The sequence below is a fragment of the Giraffa tippelskirchi genome, chromosome 4 (assembly GCF_054371585.1).
Source record: "Giraffa tippelskirchi isolate mGirTip1 chromosome 4, T2T-mGirTip1v1.2.pri, whole genome shotgun sequence".
Lineage (NCBI taxonomy): Eukaryota > Metazoa > Chordata > Mammalia > Artiodactyla > Giraffidae > Giraffa > Giraffa tippelskirchi.
The window spans coordinates 112497496-112517220 of NC_137278.1; the positions used below are offsets into that span (position 1 = coordinate 112497496).

The following is a 19725-nucleotide window of genomic DNA, read 5'->3' on the forward strand; positions in this document are numbered from 1 at the left end:
AAGGTCAAATAGATATTTTTGGAGAAGGTGACACCTGAGATAAATCTTAAAGAATGAGTAGAAATTCAGCAGGCAAAGGATGTTTCAGCTTGAGGGTGGCAGTGTGAGGAAGATTTAAATATTAGAAATCGGATGGTTAGTCAGGTATAACTTTGAGAATTTTACTGATGGTTATACAGCTCATGATTCATTGTCGTCTTGTTATTTAAAGCACTGTTTTCAAAGTAAAATCCTTAGATTGCTTATATTAGTATTACAAAGAAAGCATGTTAAAAATATAAAATCTAGAATCCAGCTGAAACCTTGAAAGTAGAATTTCTGAAAATCCTAATCTTTACCAAGCCTCACAGATGGTTGTTATGAGCATTATAAGTAAACAAACACTGATTTAGATCAAAGAGAGAACCAACATTAAAGAATACCTCCTGATAAAAAAACATTGTCTTAAGTTTATATTAGGAAGTAATAGTATAATCAACATATATTGAGTGAAGCAAATTAAAATGGTATATAACTTAGAAGAACGTTTGGTTTTGTAGAAAACAAAGGGCAACGTTGTTGTTTAGTCACTGAGTAATGTCTGACTCTTTTGTAATTGTAGCCTGCTGAGATCCTCTGTTTATGGGGTTTTCCAGGCAAGAATACTGAAGTGGGTTACCATTTCCTTCTCCAGGGCATCTTCTCAACCCAGGGACTGAACCCAAGGCTCCTGCCACATCCCCTGCATTGGCAGGCGGATTCTTTACCATTGAGCCACCAGGGAAGCCCCCAGATATTGAATATAACAAGACACTGCAAAAGAACAATAAAAGAATTTAGGAGTTCTGAGAAACTGTGACAGCAACAGGGTGTATATTAAAACATAAACATTCTTCTAACAGGTGTAAATGCATTATGTAATTTTAGGTAGAAGTGGATTCTGTTGTTGTACCTTTGCCCTTTTCTAATCAAGATCTGTCCATAGAGGATTCTGGTTCAATGTATGTGATTACTACTCCAGCTGGACTAATCATAAAGTGGACTCATCTTACGGGGATTGTAGACATTCATTTTGGCTCTCAATTTAACTTGTCATCCTACACAGAAGGACTTTGTGGTGAGCACTGCTTTTCAAATATCTGTTTCTTCTACTTTTTCTTCTGTTCACATTACACAGCTTTGGCCCCTCATTCCCTGCTTTGTTTGGATTAGAGAGATGTTACTAACTTTCAGTACCTCATGTAAATACTGAAGGAAACAATGTCTTTCTATAAATGGAAAGCAAGAGGCAAGATAATACAGTTCAATGTGGGTGTTTTTTTAGAGATATATGCTTACCACTATTGCTACAATACTGTTTGCAATCCTACTATCTCATCTTTATTAAGCATTAATGAAGTGTCAGGCATTATTTTACAAACTTTAACTCATTCGATTCTAGCAGTAGCTCTAATAAGTATGCACCAGTGTTAATTTATGGAGAAGGCAATGGCACCCCACTCCAGTACTCTTGCCTGGAAAATCCCATGGATGGAGGAGCCTGGTAGGCGGCAGTCCATGGGATCGCGAAGAGTCGGACATGACTGAACGACTTCACTTTCACTTTTCACTTTCATGCATTGGAGAAGGAAATGGCAACCCACTCCAGTGTTCTTGCCTGGAGAATCCCAGGGACGGCGGAGCCTGGTGGGCTGCCGTCTGTGGGGTTGCACAGGGTCGGACACGACTGAAGCGACTTAGCAGCAGCAGCAGTGGTAATGTATAAGTGATAAAAATGGGGCATAGATTGATTAAAAACTTAACTTTGTCTCTTACTTACTTTTAGACAAATTCTCAGGGCTGGGGCAATGGGATGACCCAGAGGGATGGGATGGTGAGGGAGGTGGGAGGGGCGTTCAGGTTGGGGAACACATGTAAACCCATGGCTGATTCATGTCAATGTATGGCAAAAAACCACTACAATATTGTAAAGTAATTAGCCCCCAACTAAAATAAATAAACTTATTTAAAAAAAATTAAAAAAAATAAAGTTTGAAATCAAAGAAAGCTTAGTTAAGTCATCTTCAAAGTTATGTTCATGGAACACAATGTTCTGAATATTAGTCCCAGTTTTGTTATGAGGTATAAAGCCTAGATGTAACTTTACACTTAGGTTTCATATCACAATGTGTTATATAGATACATAGCTACAAGCCAAAGGAAACAAATTAGAAATACCTCTAGGTAGTGAAAAAGTTGGCTCAACATTCAGAAAACTAAGATCATGGCATCCGGTCCCATCACTTCATGGCAGATAGATGGGGAAGCAGTGGTGACAGTGGCTGACTTTATTTTCTGGGCTCCAAAATCACTGCAGATGGTGACTGCAGCCATGAAAGTAAAAGGCACTTACTCCTTGGAAGGAAAGTTATGACCAACCTAGACAGTATATTAAAAAGCAGAGACATTACTTTGCCAACAAAGGTCCGTATAGTCAAGGCCACCATTTTTCCAGTGGTCATGTATGGATGTGAGAGTTGGACTATAAAGAAAGCTGAGCGCCAAAGAATTGATGCTTTTGAAGTGTGGTGTTGGAGAAGACTCTTCAGAGTCCCTTGGACTGCAAGGAGATCCATCCAGTCCATCCTAAAGGAGATCAGTCCTGGGTGTTCATTGGGATGACTGATGTTGAAGCTGAAGCTCCAATACTTTGGCCACCTGAGGCGGAAAGCTGACTCATTTGAAAAGACCCTGATGCTGGGAAAGATTGAAGGCAGGAGGGGAAGGGGACAACAGAGGATGAGATAGTTGGATGGCATCACCGACTCAATGGACATGGGTTTGTGTGGACTCCGGGAGTTGGTGATGGACAGGGAGGCCTGGCGTGCTGCGATTCATGGGGTCACAAAGAGTCAGACACGACTGAGCAACTAAACTGAACTGAACATAAAAAAAAAATTCTGACTGATGTCTGCTAGGCTATCCCATTTACAGATGTTTAAGTGGGCATCAGTTTCCTTATCTTTCAAATGGGAATAGTAAAATCTACCTTCACAATTGTTGTTAGAATTGAATGTGAAAGTTAATGTAAAACTCTGAAGACATTGTTTAATACAGTCAGCAAATATTAGCTTAGCACAAATATACCTATTTTAAGCTCACTAAATATTAATTGAGTAAAAGTTTATGGATGAGTTTCTGAGAATTTGACCTTATGCTTGATGCTGACGACTCAAAAGAAATAGACCAGGTGCTTACTCTCAACAAACTGCCTGAAATAACCAAATTTCTTCTTCAAAAATGTAAAGCCTTTAGTGGAAAGTTTGGCTAAAATGGTTGATAATTTCCTTGCCTGCTTAGAGCATGCTAAACATAGCACAGCCTTCTCTGGAATTTAAGTTATCATTGTGGAAATAGTTATTGAGTATGGATTGTATTGTTTGTACATAAAAATTCAATAGGTATTACTGAATAATAACTCAGAGACATTGGGAATGCATATTTTTTTCTGATTTATCACTTCTGTATCCTATGACTTCTGTTTGATTTTCATGTTTGTTTTCTTCTTTAACTGTCAGCTCGTGCTTTTATGGAGACAGTATGCCAACTGGATTCTTAACTAATCACTATAGAGAAAGGGCTAGGGTCACCTTTTTGCTAACAAAGGTCACCCTCTAAACTTCCTGACTTCTACAGTGGGAGAGCGGTGGTTTGTTTAAAGAAAAGCAGGGTGCTGGCTGATAGAGTTGTAATGACCCAAATTGAGCAGGGACACCAGAATGGGAGGTCTATATTGACAACTTGTTCTACAAAGAAATGTGGAGTCTGCAGGAGTAGTGGCTGGAGGTGCAATGAAAACATATTTTTACTAGCAATTACCTTTCCCCAGGAGAGCTTAGACTTTTAAAATAGCTGTTTTACAGTATAGTTGACTTAACTTGAGGTATTTTTATTTTTGTTTGTTTGTTTTGGTTATTTATTTTTTTTCACCGTATTCAGTTTCCTGTATATTTATAGGTATGGGGCAACTATGGCAGCAGAAACCTTTATTGATCTTTATATAACTGCTTGAGGATTAAGATTTGATACCTGAAAAAAATGTTTAACTCTATCTTTTATAGTTAGGAGTCTTAGGAATTAAGAAAAAAATATATCTTAGAGTAGAGTGGAATTCAGGTAAGGTATGATCAGGATCTAGGTTCATTTCTCTCTACTTCCCTTGGCTTTGCACTTGACTAGATAAAAAGTAAGTTATGCCCTCTAGTCTGGGGAATACCTTGTCAGATTTAAGAACTACTTCTTCGATTAGGAGATAGTGGTAATAGTGAAAGAACACTGAGACAGAATCAATCTTCTCTTTCTTCTCCTATGATCTTTTCACAAATCTTGACTTCTAGGATCATGGTTTCTTTCTTACCTGGTTAAGAAAGCTCTAAACTATTTAATCCATGTGTACTTTTTTAAAAAAAATCCATCAACATTAGAGTCAAAAGACATAAATTTGGTACTTGATTCAGTAAATTATTTGTTCATTTTAAAGCAGTTGTTGAGTTGATTTATTTCTGCTGGCTATATTAGGTTAAAGTGAAAAGAATTTTCTTCTAAATGTCACACATCTTTTTAGGAAATTGCAATGAAGATCCAGATGATGATCTAAGGATGCAAAATGGCACAATCATTACAAATATGGAAGACATAGAATTGTTTATTGAGAGCTGGGAAATTGAGAAATCATTTGAAGTAACAACAAGAAGGCCTGTTAGAAATTGTACTGAGCATGACTGCAGTCACTGCATTGAGTTATTAAATAGAAGAGTTTTCATCCCATGCCATGATAAAGTAAGTTGAAAGCAACCATAAATCAGAACTGTTGTGTTAGACATGTTGAGAGTAAAAGCCAATAAATTCTTGTTCTTGCCATGATGTTCTTCCACTAAGAATAGTTTATTCCCAGGGGAATTCAAAATAATTTACTGTTTATTGACTTACAGAACAGGAAGAATAACTATCTTTTCCCCCATGTATTTTTATGAACTGTATCTCCAGCTTTCAAGAAAAATGAAACTTTGTCCTATGAATAAATTCCTATAGAGGAAAGAGATGAATGCCATTTGATAACCCAGTATAAAACCCAAGACAGTGAGGCTTTAGTCAGCTCTCAGGTGCATGGCCTCTCAGGTGTATACTTATAATAGAATCTGCCACATATTCAATTTAATTGTTCTTTATTAGTCTCTAACTTCCTGACTTTGGGTCACTAGTAGAAATTTAAATAACCTGTATTGTTTTAAAAAAGCGTCCATTGTTAGAGACAAAGGATAGGCAAATACAGCATTTAATGAGTCATTAAATGAAAATTTTGTGAGTATCAAGCACCTACTAGGCACTGTGTTAAACTCCTGTGATACAAAGATGAGTAAGACCCTCTCCTTGCTCTCAAAAAGTCTAAAAGGAAGGCAAGCCTGTGAACAGATTCATCACAGTGTACACTGTGGAGATGAATAGGAGCCCACATTAGAAGACTTCCCAGAGTTTCAGACATTTGAATTATTTGGAAGGATGTTTGCCAGGAGAGAAGAGGGAGGAAGGGAGACTGAGGCAAAGAAAACAGTATGAAAGGAGCAGGGTTGCTGGAAATGACTGTGTTAGGAAAACATTGAAATAGCTTAATGCAAGACTACAGGGAGGAGTCTGGGAAGGAGAGCGAGTGAATTGTCAAAGCAGAAGGACTTCACTCTGCAGGATCTTCCGTGCTCCACCACTGAGTGTGGATGCCGTAGATCTCAGCCTGTCCTATGAGTTTTCTGAGGGAAAAGGCAAAGGATGTGGAGTCGTGGGATAAAAATGGTGTATCTTTCTGGGGCTTCAGTTTTACTCAGAGATTTGCAGGCAAATACATTTTAAATGTTTATGTTTTAAAGTGCATGCGTATAAAAATGAAAAAAATTGCAAATAATTTTAAACTCATTTCAGTGCCATTGTAATCTATCTTTTTAAAGCATAACAACTTTCAAAAATTGCTTTTTTAACTGGGAACTTATAAGATTGATTATTAAATCAGGAGACTTTTCAGCTTGAATATTCAAGGCATAGTGAAGCAACACAGGATACCATTTAATCTGTGATAGTCCCAGCTTTCCCTTCAGATCGTCCCAGTGAATTTGACGGCAAAAGAAGGGATACTGTTTATTTAGTTTTCCTACTTCTAATATTCATCCTAGTTTGCAAATCTCCACATAGTAGGCAGATGATCTTTTGCAAATGGAAACACGATTGGATTATTTCTCTACCTAAAATCCTTCGGGGTCTTTCACTTACCCTTAGAATACATTCTTAACTTCTTATCAGGGCTTGTAATTTCCTTTATGCTTTGGCCTGCCTTCTTTTCCAGCTTCCTCTTATGCTACACTTTTCTGGTTGTCTAGAGTCCAGGCATTTCAGTCTCCTTTCAATTGTTTCACTATTTCAAGATTTTCCTGCGAATGGGCTTTTATGCCTACAAGTGTCCTAAGCTGGAACACTGCCTCCTCTATTTAAGCATGCTGACTCCTCTTGCTTCTACATATAGGCTTTAACTATGAGATCCACAAGAACAGATTTGTTTTAGTCACCTTTATATTACTTATGCATAGTAGGGAGCCTAATATGTAGTTAGGTGCCCAACAAATTGTGGAAGGATGCATAACTGAATGGATGAATGGAGGATACAGGAGAATCAGCTTTTGTGGGTTTAGCAGAGAAAGGATACAATTTTTTCATATTGGGCAAATTAAGTCGTGTGGGACTTTAAGGCTAAAATACTCAGAAAAAATTTTTGAAGCTGTTCTAGATCTCAGAAGAGACTAATTGAATCCAGAGATCAAATTTGGGGAGTTATTAGTATAGGGAGTTTCTAAAATAACAATAACTCATGTATGATGTGCCAGGGTCTGCTCTGAACCCTTTCCATATATTAGCTCACAGCAGTCTTAAGTAGTAGTAGGTTTTTTATTAACTCTATTTAAGTTATGAAGAAACTGAAGTGAAGATATAAATGCCCAAGATGGTGGTAGAAACTGGGGAAATGGATGAGCCCAGGAAGAGCATTTGTAGTGAGTAGACAGGGCTATGGAAGAAAGTGTTAAGTCGCTCAGCCTTGTCTGACTTTTTGCAACCCCGTGGACTGTAGCCCACCAGAAGCCTCTGTCCATGGGATTCTCCAGGCAAGAATACTGGAGTGGGTTGCCATTTCCTCCTCCAGGGGATCTTCCTGAACGAGAGATGGAACTCGCATCTCCCACACTACATGGAAGAAAGGGTCTAGACATACATTCAGAATGAGGCAGGAAGAGGAGACAACAATGAACAGAAGACAACAATGAACAGACGAAAAGGCCCCAGAGTGTGGTGCTGTCTAAGTCAAAGGAGAGCGTCAAGAAACAGGGGGCGTGCATGGCATCATAGGCCTCTGAGAGGTTGAGGAGGGTTTACAAATATCAGTGTTCCCTGGATTTGGCAAGTAGGGGGCCTCTTGATGATCAAAGCAAGTATTCCATGCAAAATGAAATGGTTGGAAACTGAGAAGATTCAATAGTTGAGACTAAAAAGGCAGTAATGTCTTAGTTTATAGATATGGACCTTGGAGAAGAAATAATGGGATATGAAAAATATAAAGTATTTTTACCTGATACTTTTCCCTGTCCAAATAGAGCATCTGAATGTAGATGCTCAGTATGTTTGCTGAATAAATGAGTAGAAAATAATGGAGTAAATATTGTTACAAGTTAAATTATTTAGATTTCAGGTATCTCTAGATCAAAATGAAACATAACCTTTAGGAAAAAATGAGTTCCTAATTAAGTTGAGGCATGATAAATTATGCAAATTGTTTGACCAATGTTCAATGTTAGTCCATAATTTTTGGAAAAGCTTTTGTAATCTCATTTAATGAGCAATGCCATCCAAGAAAGCTGTGAAAAAAGTGAAAGTGTTAGAAACTCAGTTGCATCCAACTTTATGCGACACCATGAATTGTAGCCTGCCCTGCTCCTCTGTCCATGGATTTCTCCAGGCAAGAATATAGGAGTGGGTAGCCAGGGAGTCTTCCTGACACAGGGATCGAACTTGAGTCTCTTGCATTTCAGGCCGATTCTCTACTGTGTGAACCACCAGGGAAGAAAGCTGTTGGAGCTTTTACTTTTATCTATAATGGATCAAAGTCTTATTCAGTATATAAAAAAGAGGATTATAATCCAAAATGTAATATCAGAAATAGATTTTTGCTAGGACCACGTACGTTATTTCTTTTCCATCTTTGTAAAATAGGTTTATGTAGATTAGTACAGACAATACTTGGGGTTTCCCAGGCAGCGCTAGTGGTAAAGAACCCATCTGCCGGTGCAGGAGATGTAAGAGACACGGGTTCGATTGCTGGGTCAGGAAGATCCCCTGGAGAAGGGCATGGCAACCCATTCCAGTATCCTTTCCTGGAGAATACCATGAACAGAGGAGCCTGGTGGGCTACAGTCCACAGGGTCTCAAAGAGTCAGACATGACTGAAGCAACTTAGCATGCACAGACAACATTTATCTTATCTAAACTGTGTGTTTAAACAATTATAAATTCAGAAGTGACATCTAATATTATGAAACTTTAAAGATCTAAGGACAAAGAGGAACTGTTATAAATATTGACTTGCTACTACCTTTTGATTCTCCAAATAGTTTTAGTCTTGCAGAAAAAAATCAATCGAGCTTAGGTCCTTCAGTTCAGTTCAGTTCAGTCGCTCAGTCATGTCTGACTCTTTGCAACCCCATGGATGGCAGCACGCAAGGCTTTCCTGTCCATCACCAACTCCTGGAGCATACTCAAACTCATGTGCATCATGTCGGTGATGCCATCCAACGGTCGTGTCCTCTGTCGTCCCCTTCTTCTCCCTCCTTCAAACTTTTCCAGCATCAGGGTCTTTTCCAATGAGTCAGTTCTTCTCATCAGGTGGCCAAAGTGTTGGAGTTTCAGCTTCAGCATCAGTCCTTCCAATGAATATTCAGGACTAATTTCCTTTAGGATTGACTCGTTGGATCTCCTTACAGCCCAAGGGACTCTCAAGACTCTCCTCCAACACCACAGTTCAAAAGCATCAATTCTTCAGCGCTCAGCTTTCTTTATAGTCCAACTCTCACATCCATACATGACTACTGGAAAAACCATAGCCTTGACTAGACGGACCTTTGTTGGTCCATCTCTGTCTCTGCTTTTTAATATGCTGTCTAGGTTGGTCATAGCTTTTCTTCCAAGTAACAGGCATCTTTTAATTTCATGGCTGCAGTCACCATCTGCAGTGCTTTTGGAGCCCCCAAAAATGAAATCTGTCACTGTTTCCACTGTTCCCACATCGATTTACCATGAAGTGATGGGACCAGATGCCATGATCTTAGTTTTCTGAATGTTGAGTTTTAAGCTAACTTTTTCACTCTCCTCTTTCACTTTCATTAAGAAGGTCTTTGGTTCTTCTTCTGCCATAAGGATGGTGTCATCTGCATATCTGAAGTTATTGATATTTCTCCTGGCAATCTTGATTCCAGCTTGTGCTTCATTCAGCTCAGGATTTCTCATGATGTACTCTGCATATAAGTTAAATAAGCAGGGTGACAATATACAGCCTTGATGTACTCCTTTCCCAATTTGGAATAAGTCTGTTGTTCCATGGCCAGATCTAACTGTTGCTTCCTGACCTGCAGAAAGATTTCTCAGGAGACAGGTAAGGTGGTCTGGTATTCCCATCTCTTTAAGAATTTTCCACAGTTTGTTGTGATCCACACAGTCAAAGGCTTTGGCATAGTCAATAAAGCAGAAGTAGATGCTTTTCTGGACCTCTCTTGCTTTTTCGATGATCCAACAGATGTTGGCGATTTGATCTCTGGTTTCTCTGCCTTTTCTAAATCCAGCTTGAACATCTGGAAGTTCACAGTTCACATATTGTTGAAGCCTGGCTTGGAGAATTGTGAGCATTACTTTGCTAGTGTGTGAGATGAGTGCAATTGTGCAGTAGTTTGAGCATTCTTTGGCATTGCCTTTCTTTGGGATTGGAATGAAAACTGATCTTTTCCAGTCCTGTGGCCACTGCAGAGTTTTCCAAATTTGCTGACATATTGAGTGCAGCACTTTCACAGCATCATCTTTCATGATTTGAAATAGCTCAACTGGAATTCCATCATATCCACTAGCTTTGTTCATAGTGATGCTTCCTAAGGCCCACTTGACTTCACATTCCAGGATGTCTGGCTCTACGTGATTGATCACACCATCATGGTTATCTGGGTCATAAAGATCTTTTTTGTGTAGTTCTTCTTTGTATTCTTGCCACCTCTTCTTAATATCTTCTGCTTCTCTTAGGTCCATACCATTTCTGTTCTTTATTGAGCCTATCTTTGCATGAAATGTTCCCTTGATATCTATAATTTTCTTGAAGAGATGTCTAGTCCTTCCCATTATATTGTTCTTTTCTCTATTTTTTTGCATTGATCACTGAGGAAGTTTTTCTTATCTCTCTTTGCTATTCTTTGGAACTCTGCATTCAAATGGGTATATCTTTCCTTTTCTCCTTTGCCTTTAGCTTCTCTTCTTTTCTGAGCTATTTGTAAAGCCTCCTCAGACAACCATTTTGCCTTTTTGCATTTCTTTTTCTTGGGGATGGTCTTGATCACTGCCTCATGTGCAATGTCATGAACCTCTTTCCATAGTTCTTCAGGCACTCTATCAGATATAATCCTTTGAATCTATTTGTCACTCCACTGTATAATTGTAAGGGATTTGATTTAGATCATCAGATGCATAAAATAACATAACTTACCCCAGGGTACAATGTGTCTCTAGGTTTCACCACAAGACTTTTGTGAAAAGATGTGGATCAATTATACCTATTTTTGGAACTATGAATGTGATGCCCTTTCTGCATATGTGGCTGTATGCAACAAGTTTGACATTTGTATTCCATGGAGAACATCTGTTTACTGCTGTAAGTAGTACACTGCAAACTGTATTTTCCAACAATCAAATAACATTTCAGTTTTTTTGCGTTCACATCTTCCTTTTTATTTTCATCACAAAATAATTTTGTAATAATAAAATGAATGTAAATGTAACCTATAGTTAGAGATCATCGCTCCCCCTTAAGCAACTTCTATTTTTATCCTGGTATAAATTTAAAGTAAGGGGAAGGATCAAGATGGTGGAGTAGCAAGACCCTGAATTCCCCTCCTCCAACAGACATACCAAAATTACAATTACTTACAGATGAACTATCTATGCGACTGACCTGAAGACTAGCAGAAAAGATATTTCACAGATAAAGAGATGAGAAAAGAACAACACCAGAAAGAGTGGGAGAGGCAGAGATGCAGTATAGTCAGGACCCACACCCCTTGGTCTGTGACCCACAAACAGAAGGTATACACAATTGTAGACCTCCTTCCTAAGAAGTGAGAAGTCTGATTCCCACATTGGCCTCCCCAGCCTATAAGTCCTGCACCAGGAAGACGAGTCTCCAGAAGGTCTGGCTTTGAAAACCAGTAGGGCTTATGCTTGGGAAAGCTGGAGAGCTATAGGAAACAGAGACTCTGCCCTTAAAGGAAATGCACAAAATCGCCTGTGCTCCCAGTCCCAGAACAGAGGAAGTAGTTTGAAAGGACCTTGGGGAGGAACGACTTGCTGATCTTGGAGAGTCTCCAGGAGAGGCAGGAGGCAACTAGGACTCGCCTGGGGATGGAGATGCTGACAGCATCCATTTTGGGAGCTGATTCTGTGATCACACTGGCACTAGCAAAAGACTGTTTTGGAAACCTCCCCTCGTCTGTTAGTTCCAGAAGCTTATCTGCCCTCCAGTGAGCCAGACCCAGCCTCAAGCCTTTGAGGATCTGCAGACAGCCATGCAGAAAGCCTGCCCCACCCTCCAGGGTCCCACAGACAGTGTGGCATTGCAGCCTCCTGGCCAAGGGCCAGCCTGGCCTACCAGGGCACCCACAGTAGTTGGCACTGCCACAGCTGAGGCATGAACACAGGCTATGTAGGGGGCACTCCTAGAGCTGCTGCTGCTGCTGCTGCTAAGTCGCTTCAGTCGTGCCCGACTCTGTGCGACCCCATAGACTGCAGCCCACCAGTCTCCGCCATCCCTGGGATTCTCCAGACAAGAACACTGGAGTGGGTTGCCATTTCCTTCTCCAGTGCACAAAAGTGAAAAGTGAAAGTGAAGTCGCTCAGTCGTGTCTGACTCGTAACGACCCCATGGACTGCAGCCTACCAGGCTCCTCTGTCCATGGGATTTTCCAGGCAAGAGTACTGGAGTGGGGTGCCATTGCCTTCTCTGACTCCTAGAGCATATAGCTCTAAAGACCAGAGAGAAGTGTGCCCTGATAACAAAAACCAGAAAAAGACACCAAAGAAAAGAAAATTACAGGTCAATATCACTGATAAACATAGATACAAAAGCCCTCAACAAAACATTAGCAAACTGAATTCAAAAAAACATTAAAAGAATCATGCATTCTGATGAAGGGATTTACCCTAGGGATGCCAGTGATGGTTCAGTATCTGCTATCAATCATTGTGATAAGCCACATTAGCGAACTGAAGAGTAAAAATCATCTCAATAGTTTTAAAAAAAAGTTTTTGACAAAATTCAACATCCACTGATGATAAAACTCTCTCGACAAACTGGGTACAGAGGGAACATAGCTACATAATAAGGACCATGTTTGACAAAACTACAGCCAGCATCATACTCAACAATGAAACATTTTCATCTCTCCCCTCCCCAAATAGGATAAAATATATAGAAAAAGAATATATTGGAGACTCTAGTTACATGATCCCACTTCAGAAATAAATCAGCTCCTGGTGTGCTCTCTCCAGTCCTCTCCTCTCCCCACAGCCCCAGCTCTTGTTGTTCAGTCGCTCAGTTGTGTCTGACTCTTTGCAACCCCATGGACTGCAGCACGCCAGGCTTCCCTGTCCATCACCAACTCCTGGAGCTTACTCAAACTCCTGTCCATCCAGTTGGTGATACCATCCAACCATCTCGTTCTCTGTTATCCCCTTCTCCTCCTGCCTTCAATTTTTCCCAGGATCAGGGTATTTTCCCCCAGAGGTAATCACTATTCAAGAGTGGGGTTGCTTGATTCATTGGGAACATATGACATCTTCAATATCACTAGATTGTGAAATTATTCTCTGCTAGTATCTTACCGGTTTACACCCCTGCCCTCTGCATGTTCATTTTTTTATGAGTATGACTTTTTAAGATCACGTAAAAGCAACATGAATTCTCTGAAACATCATTTAGAAACTGCTCAGCAACAGTAGTTTCTTTTGACAGTAAAGGATTAAACCTAAACATGTGGCATTTTTCTTTTTTAGGACTTGGTTGAGTTGTATAGTTAAAACACATTTCTGTGCTTATTCTGAGTGGACTGTTGGATCTCTTCCCACTGCATAGAGCAGTAACTTCATAATAGTTGACTCTATATTTATGCTAACCAAACTTGGGCTGCCTGTTGGTAGTGTTTATTTGATATAAATCAGATGAACTTTCCCTTCTGTACCATAATACCAGCTGGACACCTGGAAGGTGCTCAAAAATACTCATTGATTGTTTTCTTTCTAATTTATGGTTACATAATACTGAAATATGGATTTGGAAGAGGCTGAAAGTGTGCAAAAATTTACTTTCAGAGAGAAAACTGACATTTCTTCCTCTTACTGGAATTCAGGTAGATCACTTTTATCATTATCAAATTCTGTCCTCGGTTATTCATAGCTCTGACTTGTCCAGAGGGGAAGGAATATCAACCCTGTGTGCGACCTTGTGAAGCAAGAACATGTCTGAACAGATGGTTCTATGGACATTCTTCATGTATGAATTTAAGAGAAGACTGTGTGTGCAAAAATGGAACCATTCTTCACAGGCCACATTCAACTCAGTGTATTCCAGAGAAAGAATGTGGTAAGCAGAAAAGTAAAAACAACACCTTAGGGACCCAGGAAATAAACAAGTAAGACTTTTTTTAAATCTTGGAGGCATGTGCTGAGAAGGATTAGTCAAAGTTCACCTAAGTGTTGGAAAGGAAACAAGTATGTTGTTCGATTGTAATATGATTTCAATCAAAAGTTGCCAAAATTGAGGGCTTCAGTGGTAATATGTTTTATTTCTACTTATGCCTATAATAACTGGAAAAGAATATGGCAAATTAAGAATGAAGAGAATAGTATGTGGACTGAATTGAAATTTCAGTTATTTCTTGTATTAATGATTCTGCTTTACATGAGCCTGAAATTGTGCATCTGAAAAATGTGGAAAGTAATAGGACTTATACCACAAAGTTAGTGTGAGGATACACAAAAAAATAGAAAGAATTTTGCAAGAGTGCCTAGAGAAAAATAAGCACTCAAGAAGTTTCAGAAAGTGTTATTATCTGGGAGAAAACATCGAGTATTTCTGCTTTCATTTTCAACCCATTTTATTTTGACACATAGTCTCCATGGTGATTGTGGATTTGAAAAAGTGCAAAACTGAGAAAATTGCCATAGAGCACTTTGTATCTATCACAAGGATCATTGTTACGGTCAAAAGTAAAGATCATAATTAAAGGGAAAGGCAAGTAGAAGCAAAATGCATATATAGTTTCAGAAACAAGTTTGTATTTGCCATTGAGAAAATATTTGTGGAAGAATTTGAGAACACACAGGCATGCTTATATATTTTTTTAGGGACCTGAGAGATTGGTTTGGTAGCAAATAAAGAAAAGTTCATTGGAAGCTTGGAATATGGTGGTCACTTCATTTGTCTTTATTATCCTTAAAGAACTACTAGAGGGCTATATTTGTCATTAAGTAAAATGTTCATAATAAAACAGAGTCGTTAAACAATATTTGCTTGACTGCCTACTTTTCACATTTAGATTTTAAAGCTGAAATCTTTTGAATTTTGATATGACAAACATGTTAATGTGAGGTAGAGACTACCTTGTGTTCTAATACTACTCAGTTTTTATAGTTAATATTTTAAAACTAATTTAAGTTTATGTTACTGAGTTTGTTTAAGCTAAATAAATTGTACTAGCAAGACTTAAAATGAATACAAAATAATTAACAGATCATCTTATTTATAGAAGAGGTCATGCAAATTTACAGGTAGTTGTAGAAGGGAAAAATATTTTCCACGGACTACAAAAAGTTCATTGAAGAAAAATGTAAGCTAGTAGTTGATGAATAAAAAGAAGAAGCTGTGAAAAGGTAGATAACATGACAGGTTATCTGTGCCCTTGGACCAAATCACAGTCTGAAATCCAAACATCACAGCTTGATTTATTTTCATGCCCAAGTTCTAAGTGATATAATATTGACTGTCTTTTTAAGCATGCACTGATAGTGAAGACCAGCCTCGAACTGCTGGTGAAGTTTGGAATGGGGGCATTGACGAATGTGCCCTGTACAAATGTTTTGCGAATGGAAGCATTATTCCCATAGAACCTGACTGCGATGAACAGCCCTCACCAATTTGTGAACGAGAAGCTGAAGTCATCCTGGGCTTCGTTGATAGGTGGACCTGCTGTTCAAAGGAAGTTTGCAGTATGTATGCAGGCTGAAGCCATACAGTCTATTAATGTCACAAAATATGTTGGTATTCTTTGAGGAAAAACAGGGCATGTATGATGCTTGGTGTTAAAAAAAAAATGTACAGGGTTAAAGTAACTATTGCCATAAATGTCACTTACACTTTCTCAACGCAACTTTTACCTCATTACAGTTTTGTTGATTTTGCAAACAGACATGCAAAACTCTTGCTATTATAAATTAATAACATTCTGAAAGACATGACAAGATAAAGGGTTTGGGAATCTTTGACTTATGATAACCAAGGGTCAAAGACAATAATCGGTAACCTTAAATCTGCTGCCTTTTCACATATGTCCATTCTGTGAGTTGAATGGATTTAATTGCAGTGTAAAAACATACATAATGAGAATCCTTTTCCTGCTTTAAGTTAGAACCTAAGGATTTTAGTTGTGTACACAATTTTTTTTATATTTCTAATTATTTCCAGGATGTGACATGACTTTGTGTGAAACTGCCATTCCAACATGTACAAATAGTCAAAAACTGGTGGTTGGCCATAGCCTCATTTCTTGCTGTCCACAGTACCAATGTGGTGAGTAATAAACTAGGAAAAGTGAGATTCATTGTTCACTCAGAGTAGTGGATTAGATTCTCATTTTTGTGTCTACAAAAAAATTTATCAAACAGATTGTTTGCAGAACTGTCTTGCTAAAGGTAGTTTTTCTTTTAAACCTATGACTTCTTTGTAAATAAGTATATATATGAACTTTAATTATATTTATTATATAGATTATATGTATATATAATTAGTTCATTTTAAAGATCTTAATTTTAGTAGAAATATGTATTTTAAGTGTATACATTTGTATATTTTAAATATGAAAAAATTGCCATTTCCTATATATTTCTGCTGAGATTTTATAGCAGTATATATACATATATATACACAAATACATACATGCATATAGATGATTAATCATGTATATATGATTAAGATAAAGTATATATATTTTGAAAATGTCTATTTACATATATTTTATGTAAAATATTTATTTTTTATATTAATAACCTGCTATTGCCTATATATTTCTTCTAAGATTAAGATTTTTTAAATGAACAAATTATTACTAAATTCAAAGAGAAATGAACCATGCTATTTCATTTATTCATCTTATTCTATATAAATTTCCAAATATCTTTGTGTTTTTGCAGAATGTGACCCATTCAAATGCCCCAAAATTTCAATACCAGAATGCAAAGAAGATCAATTCATGATTCAGGTTCAAGAGGAAGAGACTTGCTGCTTTTCTCCTCTCTGTGGTAAGTGTTTTGTGAGATCATTTCTTGGAAGAAGAGGAAAGATAAAAGGAAAAGCTCTTATTTGATGTGAATTTCATGGAACTCATGGTAACCAATATTTAGCCAATATACTCATAAAAAAAAAGTGAAGTTGCTCAGTCGTGTCCAACTCTTTGTGACCCCGTGGACTGTAACCTACCAGCTTCCTCTGTCCATGGGATTTTCCAGGCAAGAATACTGGAGTGGGTGGCCATTTCCTTCTCCCGGAGATCTTCCCAACCCAGGGATTGAACCTGGGTCTTCTGCATTGTAAGCAGATACTTTACCATCTGAGCCACCAGGGAAGTAAAATTCAACTAAATAGAGTGGTAGAAAAAAAAAAGATATAGCATTTTAAATGATTATTGACAATTATTACAATTAGTACTACTTTTCTGTATTGACATAGACTATGTATATAAGTCAAAACCTAACCAAAGATAATATAATCAATTAAAAAATAAAGCTACCACATAGTTCTTTTTAGAGAAAAAATTTAGTCCTGACTTTCCTGAAGAATTAAGTAAATAAAGGACTCTACTATGCAGAGTAACTCTTTAAAACTTCATCTGCTGTATAGGATATGTACAAGATGTGCAAGCACAATGATCTCAAAAGAGAAATGAAAGGTGTTTAGAAAATGACTATATTTGGTGCTGTATATTCTGTCTGATGAACTGGACTTTCAAAAATAAAAGTTCTCTCTTTTCCATTCCATTAGGGAATTATTACAAAGACTGGTGATTAATGTAGGTTTCAGATGAACCCATGTAGGTTGCAGCACTTCTTTGTGTATAATTTAAGTTTCTTTGACTGCAATGGCAACAACTGATTGATTCTGCATAGCCTGAGTCAGTTCAGTCAGTTTAGTCACTCAGTCGTGTCCGACTCTTTGTGACCGCAAGAATCACAGCACGCCAGGCCTCCCTGTCCATCACCAACTCCTGGAGTTTACGCAAACTCATGTCCATCAAATCATTGTTGCCATCCAGCCATCTCCTCCTCTGTTGTCCCCTTCTCCTCCTGCCCCCAATCCTTCCCAGCATCGGGGTCTTTTCCAATGAGTCAACTCTTCGCATGAGGTGGCCAAAGTTTTGGAGTTTCAGCTTCAACATTAGTCCTTCCAATGAACACCCAGAACTGATCTCCTTTAGGATGTACTGGTTGGATCTCTTTGCAGTCCAAGGGACTCTCAAGAGTCTTCTCCAACACCACACTTCAAAAGCATAAATTCTTCAGTGCTCAGCTTTCTTCACAGTCCAACTCTCACATCCACACATGACTACTGGAAAAACCATATCCTTGACTAGATGGACATTTGTTGGCAAAGTAATGTCTCTGCTTTTTAATATGCTTTCTAGGTCGGTCATAACTTTCCTTGCAAGGAGTAAGAGTCTTTTAATTTCATTACCGCAGTTACCATCTGCAGTGATTTTGGAGCCCCCGAAAATAGTCTCTCACTGTTTTCACTATTTCCCCATCTATTTGCCATGAAGTGATGGGACCAGATGCCATGATCTTAGTTTTCTGAATGTTGAGGTTTAGGCCAACTTTTTCACTCTCCTCTTTCACTTTCATCAAGAGGCTCTTTAGTTCTTCTTCTTTGCTTTCTGCCATAAGGGTGGTATCATCTGCGTATCTGAGGTTATTGATATTTCTCCCAGCAATCTTGATTCCAGCATGTGCTTCTTCCAGCCCAGCGTTTCTCATGATGTATTCTGCATATAAGTTAAATAAGCAGGGTGACAATATACACAGCCTTGATGTACTCCTTTTCCTATTTGGAACCAGTCTGTTGTTTCATGTCCAATTCTAAATGTCGCTACCTGATCTGCATACAGGTTTCTCAAGAGACAGGTCAGGTGGTCTGGTATTCCCATCTCTTTCAGAATTTTCCAGAGTTTATTGTGATCCACACAGTCAAAGGCTTTGGCATAGTCAATAAAGCAGAAATAGATATTCTTCTGGAACTCTCTTGCTTTTTCGATGATCCACTGGATTTTGGCCATTTGATCTCTGGTTCCTAGGCCTTTTCTAAAACCAGCTTGAACATCTGGAAGTTCACAGTTCATGTATTGCTGAAGCCTGGCTTGGAGAATTTTGAGCATTACTTTACTAGCATGTGAGATGAGTACAATTGTGCGATAGTTTGAGCATTCTTTGGGATTGCCTTTCTTTGGGATTGGAATGAAAACTGACCTTTTCCAGTCCTGTGACCACTGCTGAGTTTTCCAAATTTGCTGGCATATTGAGTGCAGCACTTTCACAGCATCATCTTTGAGGATTTGAAATAGCTCAACTGGAATTCCATCACCTCCACTAGCTTCGTTTGTAGTGATTTTCCTAAGGCCCATTTGACTTCACATTCCAGGATGTCTGGCTCTAGGTGAGTGATTACACCATCATGATCATCTGGTTTGTGAAGATCTTTTTTGTACAGTTCTTCTTTGTATTCTTGCCACCTCTTCTTAATATCTTCTGCTTCTGTTAGGTCCGTACCATTTCTGTCCTTTATCAAGCCCACCTTTGCTTGAAATGTTCCTTTGGTATCTCTAATTTTCTTGAAGCGATCTCTAGTCTTTCCCATTCTGTTGTTTTCCTCTATTTCTTTGCATTGATTGCTGAGGAAGGCTTTCTTATCTCTCCTTGCTATTCTTTGAAGCTCTGCATTCAGATGGGTATATCTTTCCTTTTCTCCTTTGCTTTTTGCTTCTCTTCTTTTCACAGCTATTTGTAAGGCCTCTTCAGACAGCCATTTTGCTTTTTTGCATTTCTTTTCCATGGGGATTGTCTTGATCCCTGTCTCCTGAACAATGTCACAAACCTCCATCCATAGTT

General features: G+C 38.5%; 1 protein-coding gene and 1 non-coding gene across 2 annotated transcripts in view; one reads left to right on the top strand and one right to left on the bottom strand.

Annotated features, from left to right (window-relative positions):
- The window catches only part of OTOGL (otogelin like), a 431190-nt gene that overhangs the window by 391002 nt on the left and 20463 nt on the right, over window positions 1–19725 (top strand). The window contains exons 45-51 of the mRNA XM_081593187.1: window positions 907–1096; window positions 4583–4797; window positions 10813–10954; window positions 13751–13936; window positions 15349–15561; window positions 16037–16141; window positions 16762–16869. Of these exons, the coding sequence (XP_081449313.1) occupies window positions 907–1096; window positions 4583–4797; window positions 10813–10954; window positions 13751–13936; window positions 15349–15561; window positions 16037–16141; window positions 16762–16869 (1159 nt within the window). The remainder of the gene's footprint in view (window positions 1–906; window positions 1097–4582; window positions 4798–10812; window positions 10955–13750; window positions 13937–15348; window positions 15562–16036; window positions 16142–16761; window positions 16870–19725) is intronic.
- TRNAC-ACA (transfer RNA cysteine (anticodon ACA)) lies at window positions 17121–17192 on the bottom strand. Its single transcript has one exon. It is a non-coding gene; the product is annotated as a tRNA-Cys (tRNA).